We start from the raw sequence: 22,567 nt of genomic DNA, 5'->3' as shown, positions 1-22,567 counted from the left end.
GCCACAAACATTACATAGGGCGAACCAGATGAACACTAGCCATCAGGGTACATGAACACCAATTAACCACCAAGAGACATGATCAACTATCAATTGTGTCCACACACTGACAAAGAAGGACACAAATTCAACTGGGATAACATATCCATCCTAGGACAAGCCTACCAAAGACATGCTTGAGAATTCCTTAGAGGCCTGGCAATCAACCCAGAACTCCATTAACAAACATGTAGAGTTAGACCTCTTACACTAACCACTAAGAAATGACACTGGAAATGGACCATCCAGCTCAGCAAACTGGGACACATTAGCAAGCAGAACAGAACACCAACACTTCTCTGGAGGTGCACTGATGAGTTTACTTAGTATGGTGACAAAAAGTCTGCAAATAACCTTACCAGCTCAGTGAGAAAGTCAACAGCCTCATCCACAACCTGAGCTACAAATCTTCTCAAGAACTTTGAAGACATGGCAATGAGAAAGAGACTGACCAAGGAAAGGTAAATAATGTTTTGCCGTAGTTGGAACATGAATTACCCCAGTGTGAAGGAAGTTGAAATTGGTTGCCAGCAATCCTCACTAATAAAGGTGAAAATTCTTCAGGGCTGTATTTTCAGATCATATGATTGAATCCTATTCCCACTGATACTGCACAAGAGAGAGGTAAGTATCAGGGCTTGTTGTGACTTCCGCTCTGTAACTTTTACATCCTCCTGATAGAGTCATAGAGATGTATAGCATGGAAACAGACCCTTCAGTCCAACCCGTCCATGCCGACCAGATATCCCAACCCAATCTAGTCCTACCTGCCAGCACCTGGCACATATCCCTCCAAATCCTTCACATTCATATACCCATCCAAATGTCTTTTAAATGTTGCAATTTACCAGCCTCCACTAATTCCTCTGGCAGCTCAGCCTCTCCCTATAGCTCAAATCCTCCAACCCTGGCAACATCTTTGTCAATCTTTTCTGAACCCTTTCAAGTTTCACAACATCTTTCCAATAGGAAGGAGACCAGAATTGCGTGCAATATTCCAACAGTGGCCTAACCAATGTCCTGTACAGCTGCAACATGACCTCCCAACTCCTGTACTCAAAACTCTGACTAATAAAAGGAAAGCATATCAAACACCTTCTTCACTATCCTATCAACCTGTGATTCCACTTTCAAGGAGCTATGAACCTCCACTCCAAGGTCTCTTTGTTCAACCACACTCTCTAGGACCTTACCATTAAGTGTATAAGTCCTGCTAAGATTTGCTTTCCCAAAATGCAGCACCTCGCAATTATCTGATTTAAACTCCATCTGCCACTTCTCAGCCCATTGACCCATCTTGTCCAGATCCTGTTGTAATCTGAGGTAACCCACTTCGCTATACACTACATCTCCAATTTTGGTGTCATCTGCAAACATACTAACTGTACCTCTTATGCTCGCATCCAAATCATTTATATACATGACGAAAAGTAGAGGACCCAGCACTGATCCTTGTGGCACTCCACTAGTCCCAGGCTTCCAGTCTGAAAAACAATCCTCCATCACCATTGAAAAGCCAGAGCTTGGCTTAATTAATGACACTTTTTGCTGACACTGAGTCTAGAAAATCCAATCCAGGACCTGAGCATGTGGTGAAGGCTACAGTGCAATGCTTAAAGGAATGTCATCATGTCAGAGATTATAATCTTTGCATATCACATTCACTCAGCTTTTTGATTCAGGCTGATGGTGGCATGGTGGCTCAGTGTCTAGCACTGCTGCCTCACAGTGCCAGGGACCCAAGTTCGATTCCAGTCTCAGGTGATTGTCTGTGTGGAGTTTGCGAATTCTCCCTGTGTCTGCGTGGGTTTCCTCTACATGCTCCAGTTTCCTCCCACAGTCCAAAGATGTGCAGGTTAGGTGAATTGGCCCTGCTAAGTTTCCCATAGTGTTAGTTGCATTGGTCAAAGGGAAATGGGTCTGGGTGGGTTACTCTTTGGAGGGTCGGTGTGGACTTGTTGGGCCGAAGGGCCTGTTTCCACACTGTAGGGAATCTAATCTAATCGATTCAGCAGGTTTGATGGGCAGAATGGCCTCCTCCTGCCTCTCTTTCCTACGTTTCTGTTGTGTGGCAAAATTCAAAGAAGGTCAGACAGTAAATAATTTATTACCTAGTGCTGTAACAACAATGGAATTGAAGAATTAACCAGCCATGGTGCCTGAGCTTTGTTCTGACCACTGAAAACTGCAGATGAAATGGTGTATTGTAGAAAGGATGACCATGTTCTACAACCTCAGCACGTTGAGAAAAGTCCATATAAATTTCAAATTTGCAAAGAGATAGAGAGAAAAAAAGAGTAGTGTGGGAAAAGAGAGTAAAGGTAGAAATGAAACAAAATTACCTGCACATTTCACAAAAGAGACCTGAATATCCAGCACACACTGCTTTTCCAGACTTCAATACATCATTAGGGCTATTCTGCTTTGTGTCCTTGTTGTGAAATCCCTTCACGTCATATTCTGCAAAGATATTAAAGAATTGGCTACAACCACTTCCAATTTTAACAAGGAATATATGGTATTAGAATTGTTTGTTTCTTTAATGTTCCACAGAAATCTGAAAAAGTTACACTCAGGAGCACCTAGAGCATTGCCACCTGTAGAAAGCTCACTTGTTACTATTACAGGAAGGCATACAGTGAAAGAGAAAGTTAGATAATAAACTGTCAAACACAGAATTAAATCTCAGGTGATGGCAGCTTATAAGCAATACACATATAAATGACTTATGGAAGTTTAAACTACGCTTTTGAATTATGAAAGACAATAAATTTTATAGCACTTATCAAACCTTTGAGAGGTTTTGAAAAGGACTTTGTACAAATTACTTTTGATGTGTAGACATTTTGGTGTTGATAGACACAACAGATTTTGTGAAGGTAAAGGCATGTCCATTTAAAAATAAACTTAATTACTCCATGGTGGCTCACTGGTTAGCACTTCACAGCGCCAGGGACCCAGGTTCGATTCCAGCCTTGGGTAACTGCCTGTGTGGAGTTTGCACATTCACCCAGTGTCTGCATGGTTTCCTCCCACAGTCCAAAGATGTGCAGGCCAGGTGAATTGGCCATGCTAAATTGCCCATCGTGTTAGGTGCATGAGTCAGGGGTAAATATAAAGTAGGGGAATGGGTCTTCAAAGAGTCGGTGTGGACTTGTTGGGACAAATGGCCTGTTTCCATACTGTAGGGAGAGTCTAATCTAATTGGGAGAGGTGAAAATTTCATTGCCCCCCTGTCTGCAGGTTACAAACGTAACTTTGTATTTGCTTGAAGTGCTATTTCAAGGATCTTTAAAAGTTATAGTTGGATAGGTGACTTTGTTAAATCAACCACCTCTAAAAGGTAGAAAACCTGTGTTTAATTTCTTTTTAAGTATGATGCAAGGACATAATTCTGACAGAACAGATATTCTCCTGCAATAAACTACATTCATCTTTCTTTTTCCTACTGCATGGAGACAAGGCCCTTTGGCCCAAACTTGTCTCTGCCAAGCAAAATTTCCATCCATGTTAACCCCATTTCTCTGCACTGGGCCCATATTCTTCTAAAACTTTCTGATTCATGTATTTGAGCTGAAAATGTGTTGCTGGAAAAGCGCAGCAGGTCAGGCAGCATCCAAGGAACAGGAGAATTAACGTTTCGGGCATAAGCCCTTCTTCAGGCCTTCTTGAAGAAGGGCTTATGCCTGAAACGTCGATTCTCCTGCTCCTTTGATGCTGCCTGACCTGCTGCGCTTTTCCAGCAACACATTTTCAGCTCTGATCTCCAGCATCTGCAGTCATCACTTTCTCCTCCTGTTCATGTATTTGTCCAAATACCTTTTAAATGTTGTTAATGTATCCACCTCAACCACTTTCACTGGCAGTTCATTCCATATACGTATCACCCTCTGTGTAAAAACGTTGCCCCTCAGGTTCCTTTTGATTCTTTGCCCTCTTATCTTAAACTGATGCCCTCTAGTCTTCGATTCCCCAACTCTGGGAAAAAGACTGAATGTATTCAGGAGAAAGTGAGGACTCCAGATGCTGGAGATCAGTGTCATAGAGTGGGGAGCTGGAAAGGCACAGCCGGTCAGGCAGCATCCAAGGAGCAGGAGAATAGACGTTTCGAGCATAAGCCCTTCATCAGGAATGAAAATTGTGGCCCAAGGGGGCTGAAACACAAATGGGAGGGGGGTGGGGCTGGGGAACGTAGCTGGAAATGCAATAGGTAGATGAAGGTGGGGCTGAAGGTGATAGGTTGGACAGGAGGGTGAAACGGATAAGTGGGAAGAAAGATGGATAGGTAGGACAGTTCAAGAGGGCAGTGCCAAGTTGGAAGGTTGGATCTGGGATAAGGTGGGGGAGTGGAATTAAGGAACCTGGTGAAATCCACATTGATCTTTTGTGGCTGGAGTGTCCCAAGGCGGAAGATGAGACATTCTTCTTCCTGGTGTCGGGTGGTTAGGGTTTGGCGGCGGAGGAGGCCCAGGGCTTGCACGTCCTTAGCAGAGTGGGAGGTGGATTAAAGTGTTTGGCCACAAGGTGGTGGGATTGTTTAGTGCGAATGTTCCAGAGATGTTCCTTGAAACGTTCTGCAAGTTGGCATCCTGTCTCTCCAATGTAGAGGAGACCACATTGGAAGCAACAGACATAGTAGATGACGTGTGTGGAAGTACAGGTAAGTTTGGATGTGGAAGGATACTTTGGGGCCTAGGACGGAGGTGAGGGGGGAGGTGTGAGCACAGGTTTTGCAATTCTTGCAGCAGCAGAGGAAGGTGCTGGGAGAGCAGGGTGGGTCGGTAGGGGGCATGGAACTAACAAGAGTCATAGAGCTGTACAGCATGGAAACAGACCCTTCAGTCCAACTCGTCCATGCCAACCAGATATCCCAACCTAATCTAGTCCCATTTGCCAACACTTGGATCATATCCCTCTGAACTCTCCCTATTCATGTACCCATCCAGATGTCTTTTAAATGTTATAATTGTACCAGCCTCCACCACTTCCTCTGGCAGCTCACTACATACACACACCATCCTCTGCATGAAAAAGTTGTCCCTTAAGTCTCCTTTATATCTTTCCTCTCTCAGCCTAAACCTATGCCCTCTTATTCTTACTCCCCCACCCCAGGAAAAAGACTTTGTCTATTAATCCTATCCAAGCCCCTCATGATGTTATAAATCTCTATAAGGTCACCCTCAGCCTTCAACCCTCCAGAGAAAACAGTCCCAGTCTATTCAGCCTCTCTCTATAGCTCAAATCCTCCAACACTGGCAATATGCTTGCAAATCTTTTCTGAGCCCTTTCAAGTTTCACAACATCCTTCCGATAGGGTAATCAAAGATAGAGAACAGGAAAAATTTCTGGCTGTAACAGCTGCTCCTTTTTGATGTATTTTAGGTGCTGGAGGTGATTTCCTCAAATTCCATGAGCAGCAATTACTGTTTTATATGCGGTTGCATTGTTTTGGAACTTTGAAAAAAAAAAGTCAAAACAACAGCAGTTTAAAAGGGAGAGGAACAGACAAAGGAAGCACATGGTGAGGTCAGTGCAGGAGAGAGAGAGAGAGAGAGAGAGAGAGAGAGAGAGAGAGAGAGAGAGAGAGAGAGAGAGGAAGAAACCCACATTGCTAACTGAAAGTTAGCAGTTACTGCCTTTGCTGTTGAATTCATGTATTGCTGAATACCAGAGTGCATCTGGGAAAATTAAAAACAGTGAAATTCACAACTGATCTTGGAGGAACCTATTTGGAGAGGTCACAGCACAGAAGCAGATGAGTGGATTTTAAGCGCGGCCTTAAAATAAGTCTGCAGCAGTGAGTAGAGTGGGTTCTTTCTTGATTACATGTTTTATTGAGCTATGTCTCTTGATTAAACTTTAAATATATATGTCATAAGTATTAATTTAACCTGGAGCAGTGTTTTGTAGAGGAATAAGACAGTACTATTTTCTGGGTCTGTAGATTGAAAGAAGCAAAAATGGCCTTTAGTAGCGGAACACGCTCTTCTTGTCAGATATGGGAGTTTACGGAGAGTTTATGGATTACTGAGGATTATATCTGCAATAAATGCCATTGGTTGTGAATCCTATCAGATCGAGTGCATTGTTTGGAGAGGCAGATAGAGGCAATGAGGAATTTACAAGAGCATGGGGATATGATGGATGGCAATTATGGGAAGGGGGGGAAATTCTCAGATACAGTCACATAGATGGGTTAACTCCAGGAAAGGTAAGAGCAGTTGGCAGGTAATGCAGGAATCTTCTGTGGCTATCCCCATTTCAAACAAGTATGCTGTTTTGGAAAATGTGGACACTCAGGGGTACGTAGCACAAAAAGCCATGTTTCTGGTATTGAGACTGGCTCTAATGTTTTGAGAGGTACGTCAGGTTCCAAGCGATCAATTGTGTTAGGGCACTCTCCAGCCTGAGGTACAGACAGACGTTTCTGTGGTCAGCAGCGAAAAATCAGAATGGTGTGTTGCTTCCCTGGTGTCAGGATCAAGGATGTCTCAGAGAGGGTGCAGAATGTTCTCAACACATTGGAACCAACAACATAGGAAGGGAAAAGGTTGAGATTCTGAAGGGAGATTACAGAGAGTTAGGCAGGAATTTAAAAAGGAGGTCCTCGAGAGTAGTAATGTGTGGTTTGCTCGCAGTGCTACAAGAGGGTGAGGGCAGGAATAGGAGGATAGAGCAGGTGAAGGAGGATGGCTGAGGAGCTGGTGTATGGGAGAAGGATTCACATTTTTGGATCATTGGAAGCTTTTTTATGGTAGAAGTGAACTGTACAAGAAGGACGGGACTAATAAACTGGCAGGGAGATTTGCTAGAGCTGCTTGGGAGGATTTAAACTGGTAAGATGGTGAGGTGGGGGGGAGGTGGTGGTGGTGTAGAGACCCAGGGAGATAGTGAGGAAAGATTCCAAATGCTACAGGAAGGACAGAAAGGGAGGCAAAAGAGAAGGGGGAGTGGCATTTTTGATAAGGGATAGCATTGCAGCTGCACTTAGGGAGAATATTCCTGGAAATGCATCCAGGGAGGTTATTTGGGTGGAACTGAGAAATAATAAAGGGATGATCACCTTATTGGGATTGTATTATAGACCCTCGAACAGTCAGAGAGAAATTGAATAACAAATTTGTATGGACATCTCAGCTATCTGTAAGCATAATAGGGTGGTTATGGTAGGGGATATTAACTTTCCAAACATAGACTGGGACTGCCATAGTGTTAAAGGTTTAGATGAAGAGAAATTTGTTAAGTGCGTACAAGACAATTTTCTGATTCAGTATGTGGATGTACCCACTAGAGAAGGTGCAAAACTTGACCTACTCTTGGGAAATAAGGCAGGTGACTAAGGTATCAGTGGGGGAGCACTTTGGGGCCAATGACCATAATTCTATTAGTTTTAAACTAGTGATGGAAAAGGATAGACCAGATCTAAAAGTTGAAGTTATAAATTAGAGGAAGGGCAATTTTGACGGTATTAGGTAAGAACTTTCAAAAGCTGATTGGGCACAGATGTTTACAGGTAAAGGGATGGCTGGAAAATGGGAAGCCTTCAGAAATGAGGTAATGAGAGTCCAGGGACAGTATATTCCTGTTAGGGTGAAAGGAAAGGCTGGTAGGTATAGGGAATGCTGAATGACTAAAGAAATTGAGGATATGCTTAAGAAAAAGGAAGCATATGCCAGGTATAGACAAGATAGATTGAATGAAACCTTAGAAAACTACAAAGGCAGTAGGAGGCATTTAAAAGAGAAATCAGGAGGGCAAAAAGGGGAGATGAGATAGCTTTGGCAAATAGAATTAAGGAGAATCCAAAGGGTCTTGACAAATATATTAAGGACAAAAGGGTAACAAGGGAAATAATAGGGCCCCTCAAAGATCAGCAGGACAGCCTTTGTATGGAGCCACAGAAAGTGGGGGAGATACTAAATGAGTATTTTGCATCAGTGTTTACTGTGGAAAAGGACATGGAAGATATAGACTGTAGGGAAATAGATGGTGACACCTTGAAAAATGTCCATACTACAGAGGAGGACGTGCTGGATGTCTTGAAATGAATAAAAGTGGATAAATCACCAGGACCTGATCAGGTGTACTCTAGAACTCTGTGGGAAGCTAGGGTAGTGATTGTGGGGCCTCTTACTGAGATATTTGTATCATCGATAGTCACAGGTGAGGTGCTGGAAGATTGAAGGTTGGCTAATGTGGTGCCACTGTCTAAGATGGGTGGTAAGGACAAGCCAGGGAACTATGGGCCAGTAAGCCTGACATCAGTGATGGGCAAGTTGTTGGGGGGAGTCCTGAGGGACAGGATGTACATGTATTGGAAAAGGCAAGGACTGATTAGGAATAGTCAACATGGCTTTGTGCATAGGAAATCATGTCTCACAAACTTGATTGAGGTTTTTGAAGAAGTAACAAAGAGGATTGACGTGGGCAGAGCGGTAGATGTGACCTGTATGGACTTCAGTGAGGTATTTGACAAGGTTCCACATGGGAGACTGGTGAGCAAGGTTAGATCTCATGGAAGAAAAGGAGAACTCGCCATTTGAATACAGAACTGGCTCAAAGGTAGAAGACAGAGGAGGGCGGTGGAAGATTCTTTTTCAGACTGGAGGCCTGTGACCAGTGGAGTGCCACAAGGATTGGTGCTGGGCCCACTGCTTTTCATCATTTATGTAAATTATTTGAATGGGAACATAACAGGTACAGTTAGTAAGTTTGCAGATGACAGCGAAGAGGGTTACCTCAGATTACAATAGGATCTGGACCAGATGGGCCAATGGGCTGAGAAGTGGCAGCTGGAGTTTAATTTAGATAAATGTGAGGTGCTGCATTTTGGGAAAACAAATCTTAGCAGGACTTATACACTTAATGGTAAGGTCCTAGGGAGTGTTGCTAAACAAAGAGACCTTGGAGTGCAGGTTCATAGCTCCTTGAAAGTGGAGTTGCAGGTAGATAGGATAGTGAAGAAGGCGTTTGGTACGCTTTCCTTTATTGGGCAGAGTATGGAGTACAGGAGTTGGGAGGTCATTTAGTGGCTATAGAAGACATTGGTTAGGCCACTGTTGGAATATTGCAGGCAATTCTGGTCTCCTTTCTATTGGAAAGATGTTGTGAAACTTGAAAGGGTTCAGAAAAGATTGACAAGTATGTTGTCAGAGTTGGAGGATTTGAGCTATAGGGAGAGGTTGAACAGGCTGGGGCTGTTTTCCCTGGAGCATCAAAGGCTTATAGAGGTTTACAAAATTATGAGGGGCATGGATAGGATAAATAGACAAAGTCTTTTCCCTAGGGTGGGGGAGTCCAGAACTAGAGGGCATAGGTTTAGGGTGAGAGGGGAAAGATATAAAAGAGACCCAAGGGTCAACTTTTTCACACAGAGGGTGGTGCATGTATGGAATGAACTGTCAGAGGAAGTGGTGGACGCTGGTACAATTGCAACATTTAAGAGATATTTGGATGGGTATATGAATAGAAAAGGTTTGGAGGGATATGGGCCAGATGCTGGCAGGTGGGACTAGATTGGGTTGTGATATCTGGTCGGCATGGACGAGTTGGACCGAAGGGTCTGTTTCCATGCTGTACATTTCTATGAATCAGTAACCCACTGAGAGGGTGTGGCAGTTAGAGCAGTAACAACATGAATGGCTGAAGAATAGTATTGTTCACAGCCTGAATGAATATGTGCTACGTGACATTTTTACAATTGATGAAATGTAACTGTTTTATCATCTTTTATTAGATCACACATTTATATTCAAATATGAAACAAGTGATCGAATATTGGAATATTGAGAGTAGTTTTGGGCCCTGTATCTAACGAAGGATGTGCTGGTGTTGGAGGGGTCCACAGGAAGTTTGCCAGAACGATTCAATGGATGGAGGGCTTGTCATACAAAGAGCAGTTAAGGACTTTGGGTCTGTACTTGATGGAGTTGGGGGATCTGATTGAAACGCACATATAACTCAGAGGCCTGGATAGAGTGGATGTGGTGAAGATGCTTCCTCCAGTAGGAGAGACTAGGCACAGCCTCTGAGTGATGACGTTTTGGTCATGTGATGAGGAGGAATGTCTTAGCCAGAGGGTGATGAGTCTGTGGAACTCATTGGCGAGAGATTCTTGATTTGTAAGAAAAGCAAAGGTTACGGAGAGAAGGCAGAAAAATGGGATTGAGAAACATATCAACTATGATTGAATGGTGGAGCAGACCCAATGGGATGAATGCCCTAATTCTACTCTTATATCTTATGGTCTTGTTGGTAAATATTGCTATTTCAAATAATTATCTTGTTTTCCCTTAAATAGCGTAGTCTGCATATTCCTTGTGGCGAATCATTCCATGTTCCAATATCCATCAGTGTAAAGACATTCACCTCAAACTCTCTACTTACTGTGCATTTAAAATTGATGATATCAGATCACTGACTGCGAACCAAAGGAAATAAATGCTTCCCTATTGATTCTGTCGTAACCGTTCACAATTTTAAACACCTCTATTTCCCAGTAACTATTCTCTTTCCCTTGCACTGATGGAAATCGTTTCAGTATCTTATGACATTCTTCTTCACGATAGATTCCCCTGTGACATCTTCCTGAGTAATCTACACTGTAGATTTCTATCAAATCATGGAATCAGGCAATCATTCTGGTTCAGGAGGAAGCCATTCAGTCCATTGTGTCAGAACTGTACTTCCAAATGAGCACTGCACTAGTTGTCACTCCTTTGCCATCTCTGATCCATAATCTTCCTTTTCACATTTTTAAGGTTCATTTATAGTAGACCCCTTGTATAATGGGGCACAATTTATTCTGTGGTCCAAACAGATTTTTTAAAATCAATTCATTGTTTTTGTTCAAGATTCTATTCACCACTTAGTCATGAGTTAGTGATTAGCAACTGTTCTTTCAAACGTTTATACATCCTTTGTCCTTCAGTATATTCACTGTAAGTGTGTCCTCTCACACTTCTTGCTTATTTTTGATATGCATTACCTTACAGAAAGTTTATTCAAATTAAATTGTTTTTCACTTCTCTGAACCTTCATGATAGGCACATTTATCCTTGAAAGTTCAATATCCCTTTCAATTCTGACATTAAACCTACAATGGGATTGCTAGTTTCTAATTGCCCTCCCTCTTAAATGTGCTGTTTGGCCAACTAGTATGAGAAAATCCTTCATCATATTTCTCTTCACATCCAACCCTTCCTCTGACACTATTGTTAATACTTTCCTTCACCAGTTTGTCGATTAGCCCCTAAGGGAATCAAAGATTTACTCCACTTTTGACAGCTTGAGTCTTATTCTTTATCTTGTTTTTTTTCAAAAAATCCCTTTTTGTACTATATCATGGACATTATCTCCCAAAAAACTGTTTTTCTTCCTGATAATAGCTTTTCACTTTTTCAGTTCAGTTTTATGATTCAGTTTGACAGATTTATTTGTTTTGCTCCCTCACACCTAAATGTTGTTCACCCTTGGTTCATTCTACTTTAACTGCTCCGTAAAGTAAACAATGCTGCCATTTCGGTTGAAGTGAAGACCCTTCCTGCAGTACAACTGCTCCCTGTTCCTCAACTGTTTCTGTGATCACAAGGCCTTCCTTCATCAAACTGGCACCATGCAGTGAAGTTCCTGATTTTCTCCTCGTCAACCTGTGATACAGAGGAGTCTAGGGATTATTACCACTTAATTCTTCAAATTAGATCTTAAACTCGAGCCCAAACATTTTCCTCTTTTTGTCACTGGTTTCAACATGACCCTTTATGTTTGACTGCTCTCCCTCCCTCTCCAGAAGTATCTCCATGCCTGTGACCTCCAACTTGTATGCAGCAATATGCCATTTGCAATCTTAATCGTAACTGTAAAAACAATTGTTATTCGTCTGGCTCTTGAATCTATAAATTATCTGCTATTCCTCTAGTCTGCCTGTCTCTCACCATACCTCCACCAGTTCTTTACCACAGGAATGCTCAGGAACATTCTACATATTCTTCATACAATTGCTAAGTGGGATTTCACCATGTACCCTTCCACTCCCAGGGATGGCTGCTGTGCCCATCACTGACCTAGCACCATGGGTATTTCATCAATAGCAGTGCTGGGTTTGGGTGGCCTGTACATTGTTGAGCCAACACCCCCTCCCCCAACCACCACCACACACTAATTCCTCATACTGTATACCCAACAGTGATCATTGAAGGGTGGGGAGAGTCTGCCTGCAGCTCCAACAACTCTTGGTGAACAGTGTGGGACTTGGAAGATTTGATGGAATAGCAGCCTTCAGAGGTGGATGTGCTCCCAAACGGGACTCATCCTGAGTCAATTATCAACTGGGGTTTCTTTTGTTCTCTCTCATAACTTTAAACTGGGATGTGGCCTATGTTTTTACGGACAATCCACCTGACTCTGGCTTCCACGTCAGGCTTGTCCTTACCTGATCAGGCCAACATGTGAATTCAGATCAACTGCAATGTAGTTGAATCATAACAATCCCCTGATATGACTCAGCAAACCACCCAGATGTACCAAACCACTACTCAGGAGCAGAAGCAACATCATTTTGCCCCTTGAGTTTGCCCAGCATTCAATGAGATCATGTTGTGACACACAAAATGAGAATAAGAGCAGACAGGCCACTCAACATCAGGGTAATTATTCAGAGAGAACAGCACACCCAATCCAAAGTCCTTCTTACTAACAGTGGGAGAGCTGTCTCATAGATGAGGCAAGCAACACCCTGACAGAGTCATATTTATGGGATCATATCTTTCAGACAATGCCCCAGACACCACCAAAACTGGATATGACCTATCCAACCATGAGGACAGACCCAGCAGATGTGGAGGCACAGTGGTACATAGGCAGGAGTGAGTTGTCCTGGGTGTCCTCAACATTGACTCCAGACTCCCAAAAAATCTCATGGCATCAAGTTAAAGAGGGCAATCCTGCTGATTACCACGTCTTCCCTTTCCACTGATGAATCTGTATTCTACTGTATTGAATACGAGTTGGAAAGAGTACAAGTATACAAAATGCAGTCTGCCTGTGGGATCACCAAGATTGGCTCAACTGCACTACTTATGATCAAAGCAGCTAAAATGGTGTTGAATATTTCTACTAGACTGAGCTGTGACAATTGGTGAGACAATAATTAAGACGATAAAACTTACTGGATACACAGTAATCTACTTGTTGAAGGTGCATTTTCCCGTGACAGTGTTGACATGAGTGTCGAGGTGAAATTCCCATCTTCACATGAAGGATACCTTCCATTGCATGTGTGACACTACCATGTGATACATAAAACTTCAAACAAATCCAATAGGTCAAAACTCGATAGCCAACAGCAACAGAACCAGGAGGAAAATTCTCTGCTGGTCAACGTAACACCTGGCTCAAAGGAAGATGGTTGTGGTTGTTGGAGGTCAGTAATGTCAGCTCAAGGACATCTCTGCAGGAGTTTTCAGGGCACCTCAAGACAATTTGTAACCTCACTCCCCACCCTGCCATTACCATCAAGCCAGGGGATCAATGGTTCAATGCAGGAGGGCATGCCAGGAGCAGCACCAGGCATACCTGAAAGTGAGGTGTCAACCTAGTAAAGCTACAAAATAAACATTAATGTCAGACTGCAAGACAGAAGTAAGAAATCACAGACTTAGTCTCAGAGAGTGTATCTGTTGCCCTGCTATATCCTGTCACGAACAGGAAATTAACCCCAAGGAAGAGCTTCCACAAATATTCCAATCTACAATGATCGTGGATCAGTGCCAAAGACAATGTTGAAGCATTCCTAACAATTTTCAGTCAGATGTACTAAGTAATGATATACCTCAGCCTCCTCCTCCCAATTCAATTCACCTGGCCTGACCACAAAATGGTTAAAACAATAGCTATAGACTCCAACAATATCCTGACAATAATAGTGAAGATTTGAGTTCCAAATAATCTGTGTGTGTCACATTCCTAGACAAATCGCTCCAATACAGCTACGTGCTGGTTTTGCATCTACCCAACAGATTGCCCAGGTATGTCCTATACACAAAAAGCAGGAGAAATCCAACTACTGCCAATAACCACCCCGTCAGTCTACTCTTGATCATCAGCAAAGTGATGGAATCATGGAACCCCTACAGTGTGGAAGCAAGCCATTCATCCCATCGAGTCACACCTAGAACTACTCCTCCATCTGCCGTGGTTAATCCACATAGTCTGCACATCCCTGGACACTATAAACAGTTTTGCATGGCCAATCTCCCTAATCTGCAATTCTTGGATTGTAGGAGGAAACCAGAGCATCTGGAAGAAACCCATGCAGATACAGGAAGAATGTGCAAACTCCACACAGATGGACATCTGAGAGTGGAGTCGAACGTGGGTCCCTGGCATTGCGATGCAGTAGTGCTAACCACTGAGCCCCAAGGTGTCATCAGCAGTGCTATTAAGCAGCACCTGCACAGGAATAACCTGCTCAGTGATGCCCAGTTTGGGTTTAGCCAGGGCCATTCAGCTCCTGACCTCATTACAGCCTTGGTACAAGTATGGACAAACAAACTGAATTCCTGAGGTGAGGTGAGAGTGACAAAGCTTCACATCAAGGCTGCATTCGACCAACTGTGACATCAAGGAACTCCAACAAAACTAGAGTCATTCTGTACCAGGAGGAAAATTCTCTGCTGATCAGAATAACATCTGGCTCAAACGAAGATGGTTGTGGTTGTTGGAGGTCAGTAATCTCAGCTCAAGGACATCTCTACAGGTGATTCTCATGGCAACGTTCAAGGTCCAAATGTGTTCAGTGTGTTTATTTGATATCTATAACCTGAAACATTGACTCTGTCAACTACTGACAACTGTCTACAACTCACCAAGACTTTTTGACACCACTTTCTAAATCCTGTGATCTGCAACACTGAAAAGGACAAGGGCAGCAGATGTTTAGGAATACAATCCTGACCTTGAACTATGCCACTATTCCTTCAGTGTAAATCCAGGAACCCCCTCCATTACAGCATTGTGGATCTATCTACTGCAGTGGTTGAAGAAGGTAGGTTACCACCATCTTTTTGCAGTCAGTTAGGAATTTGCAGTAAGTGCTGGCCCAGCCAGTCACCCTTACATTCTATGAATGAATCAAACTCCAAATAGTACAATGCAGAAGCTCATGCTACTTGTAGAGCATGTTTTTCTGAACAGAGATTCACGGTCATAAATGCACTGTCTTTGGTCATGAAGATTGTTGATGTTTCACCTATTGCTGTATGCACACATCATTAGCTTACCTGCAGAAGAAATCTTATGTCTAACTCTGTAACTGAAAGATGTCAAAACTTGTGATCTGCAACACTGCAGATGTTTAGGAATACAATTCTGACCTTGAACTATGTCACTATTCCTTCAGTGTCACAGTGTGAAAATCCAGGAACCTCCCCCCCCCCCCCCCCCACCCCATTACAGCATTGTGGGTCTACCTACTGCAGTGGTTCAAGAAGACTAAGAAACCACAAGAAACAAATTTTTCACGTTCACTTCACGTAAGTACTAATTACCGAAAAAGAAAGTGTTGAGACCTTTCCCAAACCTAGACCTTTATAAAATACCACATTTCTCCCAGCATGTGCTAACTTTCTATTTGCTCCCTTATTTGGATCACTGTAGTATATGGAGTCTACGACTGACACCTGACACTGCTAACATTAATCTTTAAGGTCAGTTGTTAGAAGTAATTTCTTCCCCAGCACCAAAGGAATGACAGCATTGAGCAGCATTGAGATAATGTCAATGATGGGGATATATCAATGACAAGCCAATTTCTCCCAGGAGATTCATGTCAGTTCAGAGCTCCTGAGCAGTGTTGCTCCCATCACTGCTTAGCAAGTTTCTTCAACTACCACAGCGCAGATTGTCCTGCTGCTTTTTGGACTATACTCCTGAATAGATTAATGGGGCACTATATAAAATAAAACACCAGTAGCTTTGGGGAATGGATGAGATTCAGCAAATACTGGATTAGTGGTGCTGGAAGAGCACAGCAGTTCAGGCAGCATCCAACGAGCAGCGAAATCAACGTTTCGGGCAAAAGCCCTTCATCAGGAATAAAGGCAGTGAGCCTGCAGCGTGGAGAGATAAGCTAGAGGAGGGTGGGGGTGGGGAGAGAGTAGCATAGAGTACAATGGGTGAGTGGGGGAGGAGATGAAGGTGATAGGTTAAGGAGGAGAGGGTGGAGTGGATAGGTGGAAAAGAGGATAGGCAGGTCGGACAGGTCAAGGAGTCAGTAACTGAGCTGGAAGTTTGAAACTAGGATGAGGTGGGGGAAGGAGAAATGAGGAAGCTGTTGAAGTCCACATTGATGCCCTGGGGTTGAAGTGTTCCGAGGCGGAAGATGAGGCGTTCTTCCTCCAGGCCTCTGGTGGTGAGGGAGCGGCGGTGAAGGAGGCCCAGGACCTCCATGTCCTCGGCAGAGTGGGAGGGGGAGTTGAAATGTTGGGCCACGGGGCGGTTTGGTTGATTGGTGCGGGTGTCTCGGAGATGTTCCCTAAAGCGCTCTGCTAGGAGGCGCCCAGTCTCCCCAATATAGAGGAGACCACATCGGGAGCAACGGATACAATAAATGATATTGGTGGATGTGCAGGTGAAACTTTGATGGATGTGGAAGGCTCCTTTAGGGCCTTGGATAGAGGTGAGGGAGGAGGTGTGGGCACAGGTTTTACAGTTCCTGCGGTGGCAGGGGAAAGTGCCAGAATGGGAGGGTGGGTCGTAGGGGGGTGTGGACCTGACCAGGTAGTCACAGAGGGAACGGTCTTTGCGGAAGGCGGAAAGGGGTGGGGAGGGAAATATATCCCTGGTGGTGGGGTCTTTTTGGAGGTGGCGGAAATGTCGGCGGATGATTTGGTTGATGCGAAGGTTTGTAGGGTGGAAGGTGAGCACTAGGGGCGTTCTGTCCTTGTTACGGTTGGAGGGGTGGGGTCTGAGGGCGGAGGTGCGGGATGTGGACGAGTTTTTACCTTGAGATTCAGCAAAGCCCAGTCAAATAGGGCTTAAACAAGGCCTGAAGAGTATGGGATCCTGCCCTTTTTCAGATAGCTCAGGGTTCTCTTGCATCATTCTCAGTTAATGGGGGAGAAAGTCTTTTTTTTTGGGAATTCAAAATTGGCATAGCTAAGCAAAATGTTAAAATGCAGAAGCAATTCTGTTGTTTTATTCTCTCCCCCCAGACTTTATGTACATTATTTGAAAGTTGCATAATTTGGGACTTTGGGATAGCTTATCACACCAAATATATCTTCTTGATGTGAAATGGTGCATTTTAGCAGAGGGACATGAAAGGTTTGTGTAGGTACAGAGACACTGGAAGGTGATCTTTGAAGATGGTAAGACACATAGACTAGCTGGCAAAGCATTTGGGATTTTGATCTTCCTAAGTAGAGACATTGAGCACAATAACAGGACCATTATTCTCAATCTTTATGGAGAGAGTCATGTTTTAATGAATCAGGTAAGGTTAGATTGCAGGAACAGCAAGCGATTAGGCAGGTAAATGGAATATTGTCAATTATTGTAAGGGACATAGAATATGGGGAAGGTTTACTACAATAATGCAAGGCATTGGTGAGATCACAACTAAAATACTGCATACAGTTTGAGGTTCATATTTAAGAAATAGATTCAATGCATTAGGAGAGAGTTTACTTGGCTAGTCTCTGAGATGAAAGGATCACTTCAGGAGGGATGATTGGACAGGCTGGACCTGTTTCCATTAATGTTTAGAAAAATAGAGTTGACCTTGTTGAAATAAATAAGATCCCAAGGAAACTTGAGAAGGTGTATGCTGATAGGATGTATCCTTTTGTGGGGAAACCGGAAGCAGAGACTTAGCTTAAAGATAAGGGAGTTTCCATTTAAGATTCAGATGAGGAGTAATATCTTCTTTTAGAAGGTGGTGAGTTTGTGCAGCTCTCTTCTCTAAAGTGCAGTAGAGGTGCAGCCATTGAATATTTTGAGGGCTGAGATAGATTCTTGATTAACAGGGGAATCAAATGGTTTTGGAGTAGGCAGGAATGTGGAGTTGAAGCCACAATCAGATTTGTCATTATCTTATTAAATAGCTTAGGGCTGAACAGATAGACTTTAGAAGCCAATTAAATTGCCAGGGCTCTGGAGTTATGCCAGAAATGGGACTGATTGAGTAACTCCATAGAGAATGAACATGGAACAGATGGGCTGAATAGCCTCTTTCTGTGCTATAATGAAGCTATGATTCAAATAATGTAGAATGTGTAGTGAGAATGAGTAACTTAGCAACATCAGTATGAGTAAAGAAGTAGCACAGCAGACATAAATGGAATCCAATCTTTTGATTCTAATGGCCTGGATCGTTACTGGAAGCAACTGCAGATACAGCAGGAGCTTTTGTTTTGAATTTCCAGAATTGCTCCAATTCTGGGGCAGTTTCCAGGGATTGGAAGGCAACAAACATAAACCAACCAATTAAGATATAAAAAAGATCAAACATGGAGAATTGGCTGTCCCATAGAAGACAGAGTGTGGTTGTAGATGGAAAGTATTCAACCTGGAGCTCAGTGACCAGTGGTATCAGTTCTGGCACCTCTAATCTTTATGATTTTTATAAATGACTCAGATGAGGAAGTGGAAGGGTGGGTTAGTACGTTTGCCGATGACAAAAAGGTTGATGGAGTTGTGGATAGTGTGGAGGGCTGTTGTCGGTTGTAACGGGACATTGACAGGATGCAGAACTGGGCTGATAAGTGGCAGATGGAGTTCAACGTGGAAAAGTGTGAAATGATTCATTTTGGAAAGTTGAATTTGAATGCAGATTACAGGGTTAAAGGCCGGATTCTTGGCAGTGTGGAGGAACAGAGGGATCTTAGTTTCCATGTCCATCGATGCCTCAAAGTTGCCACCCAGGTTAATAGGATTGTTAAGAAGGCGTATGGTGTATTGGCTTTCATTAGCAGGGAGATTGAGTTTAAGAGCCGTGAGGTTATGCTGCAGCTTTGTAGAGCCCTAGTTAGACCACACTTGGAGTATTGTGTTCAGTTCTGTTTTCCTCACTATAAGGAGGATGTGGAAGCTTTAGAGAGGTGAAGAGGAGATTTACCAGGATGCTGCCTGGACTGGAGGGCATGTCTTATGAAGAAAGATTGATAAAGCTAAGGCTTTTCTCATTGGAGTGAAGAAGGATGAGAGGTGACTTGATAGAGGTTTTCAAGATTATCAGAGGCATAGATTGAGAAGATATCCAGAACCTTTTTCCTAGGGCAGAAATGGCTATCACAAGGGGGCATAATTTTAAGGTGATTGGGGTAAGGTTTAGGGGAGATGTCAGAAGTCAGTTCTTTACACAGAGAATGGCGGGTGTGTGGAATGCACTGCCAGCAGCGGTAGTAGAGTCAGATACACTAGGCACATTTAAGCAACTCTTGGATAGGCCCATGGATGATAGTAAAATGAAGTGTATGTTGGTTAGTTTGACCTTAGATTAGGATAAAAGGTCGGCACAACATCGAGGGCTGCAGAGTCTGTACTGTGCTGTACTATTCTATGTCCTAAAGTCCCATTCATCTAATAGTTGCAGGTAAAATACTAGAATCTACCATGCTGACCATAGAATCAGGTAAATTAGAAAATCATATCGTTAGTAGAAATGCAGAAGAATTTGTCAAAGCAAAATCACGTTTGGCAAATCTGATGAGTTTTTTTAAAAATGATGGAACTAATAGGGATGGATAAGTGAAATAAGTAGATGTAGTGCTTTTGAATTAAAGCTCTTATGTTTGTTTTTAAATCTCGCCAGCCTTGTCTCTCTCTCTCTCTCTCTCTCTATATTCCTCTTTAAACAACCTTTACAACACACCTTCAGCCAACCCCTAATAACTCCTAGATGTTTAACAAGGGTCTGGTACAGCACCCTGAGGAGTTTTACTATGTTGCTGACACAATGTAAATACGTACAAGTCTTTATTGTTGGCTCATGGTTCATTACCTCCTGCAGTGTCATATTTTTATAGGAAAGAAGACTAGAGAGAGGGTAAAGAATATTGTGCTGCTTCTAATTATAACGTAAGCCCAGTGCCTAAAGGCATTTCAGTTGTGATGCAAACAACTTGTGCACAGAATTTTAATCCTTGCCCAATTGAATATTTACCGATGTGACAACAAATCCAGATCCAGATTGCTCGGACTCTTTCCAGATCTGTACTTGCATATGCTAATAGTTCTTTTACAAGTTTTTGCACAGTGCTCCTCGGAGAAATCTGTTCGGGCAAAAAGACATGTAATGATAAATGAAATCACTGTAATTAATTCAAACTTCAGTTCATCAAAATTTGTATTTGTATATACTTTACAATTACTGGTTAAAACTGAACAAAACGTTTAGTCTGTCATCTATAAGATGTATCAAAACATTCATAAAGGTATTCAAGAGGTGGGAGCAATTCATTTGTAGCCTTTGGTATTGCGTGAATGTAGCGTGTGGCTACCCTTAGTTTTTTTTATGATTTAGCAAGTCAGCTATTGGGAATTCCAACAAAGATAAGAACAGAGATTTTAAAAATACATTCATGAAAATAAAATGATTTTCTTTAAGAATTGAAAAGATGTGTTGTTTACAAAGAAAACCTTTGCTATGAAAGTTAATGTGGGCAGCATGGTGACTCAATGGTTGGCCTTCCAGCACCAAGAGGCTGGGTTTGATTCCACCCTTGGGTGACCGTCTGTGTGGAGTTTGCATATTCTCCCCATGTCTACATGGGTTTCCTCTGACTCCTTCGGCTTTCTACCACACTCCTAAGATGTGCAGGTTAGGTGGATTGGCCATGTTAAATGGTCAATAATATTCAGGGATGTGCAGGCTATGTTCTTAGCCATGGCAAATGCAGGGTTATAGGGATAGGGTGGGGTGTGGGTCTGGGTGGGATGCTCTTCAGACAGTCAGGGTGGTCTTGATGGGCCGAATGCCATGCTTCCACACTGTAGGCATTCTATGATTCTATGACTCTGTGTGCTATGATCTAGCCTGTGTCTGATGGTTGTGGTTTCAGACTTTATATCAAGGACTTGAGCATTGAATTCAGTCTCGCACTTGTGTGTAGTAACAAGAAAATTGAAGAAGTTCCATTCTTCTTCTCTCCAAGGGCTTTTGTTTTTCTCTTTTACTTAAAGTTGTTCCATGTGGCTATTCCCACCAATCTTATTGTCATTTAGCTACTCCCTTCCCTCATCCTATCACAGACATTTCCTTTTCCACCTTGCTCCATTCCATCTTTACACTTGTAATTCTTCACAGCCTATGTCATTGACCTGAAAGGTTAATTCTGTTTCGCTCTGCACAGATGCTGCCAGGCTTGTTGAGCATTTCCCTATCCTCTGTTCAGTCTAAAGATGTGCAGGTTTGGTGAATTGGGAGAAAGTGAGGACTGCAGATGCTGGAGACCAGAGTTGAAAAATGTGGTGCTGGATAAACACAGCAGGCCAGGCAGCATCCGAGGAGCAGGAGAATCGACGTTTCAGGCTGAAGAAGGGCTTATGTCCGAAACGTCGATTCTCCTGCTTCTCGATGCTGCCTGGCCTGCTGTGTTTTTCCAGCACCACGTTTTTCAGGTCAGGTGAATTGGCCATGCTAAATTGCCCATAGAGTTAGGTGCATTAGTCAGAGGGAAATGGGACTGGGTGGGTTGCTCTAGAGGGTCAGTGTGGACTTGTTGGGCCAAAGAGCCTGTTTCCACACTGTAGGGAATGTAATGTAATCTAATCTTCATTGGGATCTGAGGAGGTGCTGTAATGTTGAAAGTGTCTTCTTTCAGATAAGACAATCAACTGAGATTTGGGCTGTCCTGTATACTGCTGATTTTCTCAACATGACCAGTGATATTTACTCTGTGGTCCTAACCACTATTTCACAATCATTAAAATGTTATCTGGTAATTTACTGGATGTGGAATATTGCTGAGTGCAGATTGGCTACTACATTACAGTGGCTACACTTCAGAAGTACATCATTGGCTATAAAATGCTTTAGCTAATCTTGAGGGTGTGAAAGATGCTATACAAATGCACCTCACCTCACCTGGAATGAGGAGAGCACACCAAGGGATCTCTTTGACCCCATAATTGTGACCATCTTCAAGAAGGGTGGCAAGATAGATTGAGCTAACAACAGAGTGGTCCTCTTACTGCCCAACAAAGCAAGAAGCCTCTTCAACTGCATCTTTCCTCCTAGCTTTGATCTGAAGTTGAGAATCAGACTTTGAACTTTGAACAATAGTTTGTTTTACAAGAGAATTCGAACAAACTGATGTTTGCACATGGGAATGGGTTTGGAAAGATAATTGCAGGTTAATTATTGTTTTCAGAACACTGAAGAGATTTTAGCACCAAGGTGCTCAAAGACTGACAGCTGCTTGGTTGTTGTGTTGGTCAATCAAGGAGAGGGTGGTGCGAGCTAACCAAATACAGTGAACAAAGAAACCATGGAGTGAACTGGTTTTGACTGCTTTTTGAAAGCAGAAGG

At 42.9% G+C, this 22,567-nt stretch overlaps 1 protein-coding gene across 1 annotated transcript in view; it reads right to left on the bottom strand.

Moving 5' to 3' along the window:
• Window positions 1-22,567, bottom strand: part of ky (kyphoscoliosis peptidase) — a 113,236-nt gene that overhangs the window by 24,870 nt on the left and 65,799 nt on the right. Inside the window, exons 9-10 of the mRNA XM_072571712.1 lie at window positions 20,201-20,309; window positions 2,382-2,499 (exon numbers count right to left, since the gene is read on the bottom strand). Coding sequence (XP_072427813.1) covers window positions 2,382-2,499; window positions 20,201-20,309 — 227 coding nt within the window. The remainder of the gene's footprint in view (window positions 1-2,381; window positions 2,500-20,200; window positions 20,310-22,567) is intronic.

Source organism: Chiloscyllium punctatum, chromosome 6 (assembly GCF_047496795.1).
Source record: "Chiloscyllium punctatum isolate Juve2018m chromosome 6, sChiPun1.3, whole genome shotgun sequence".
Lineage (NCBI taxonomy): Eukaryota > Metazoa > Chordata > Chondrichthyes > Orectolobiformes > Hemiscylliidae > Chiloscyllium > Chiloscyllium punctatum.
Note: the sequence above shows the minus strand (reverse complement) of the source record. Positions and strands in the feature narration are given on the sequence as shown.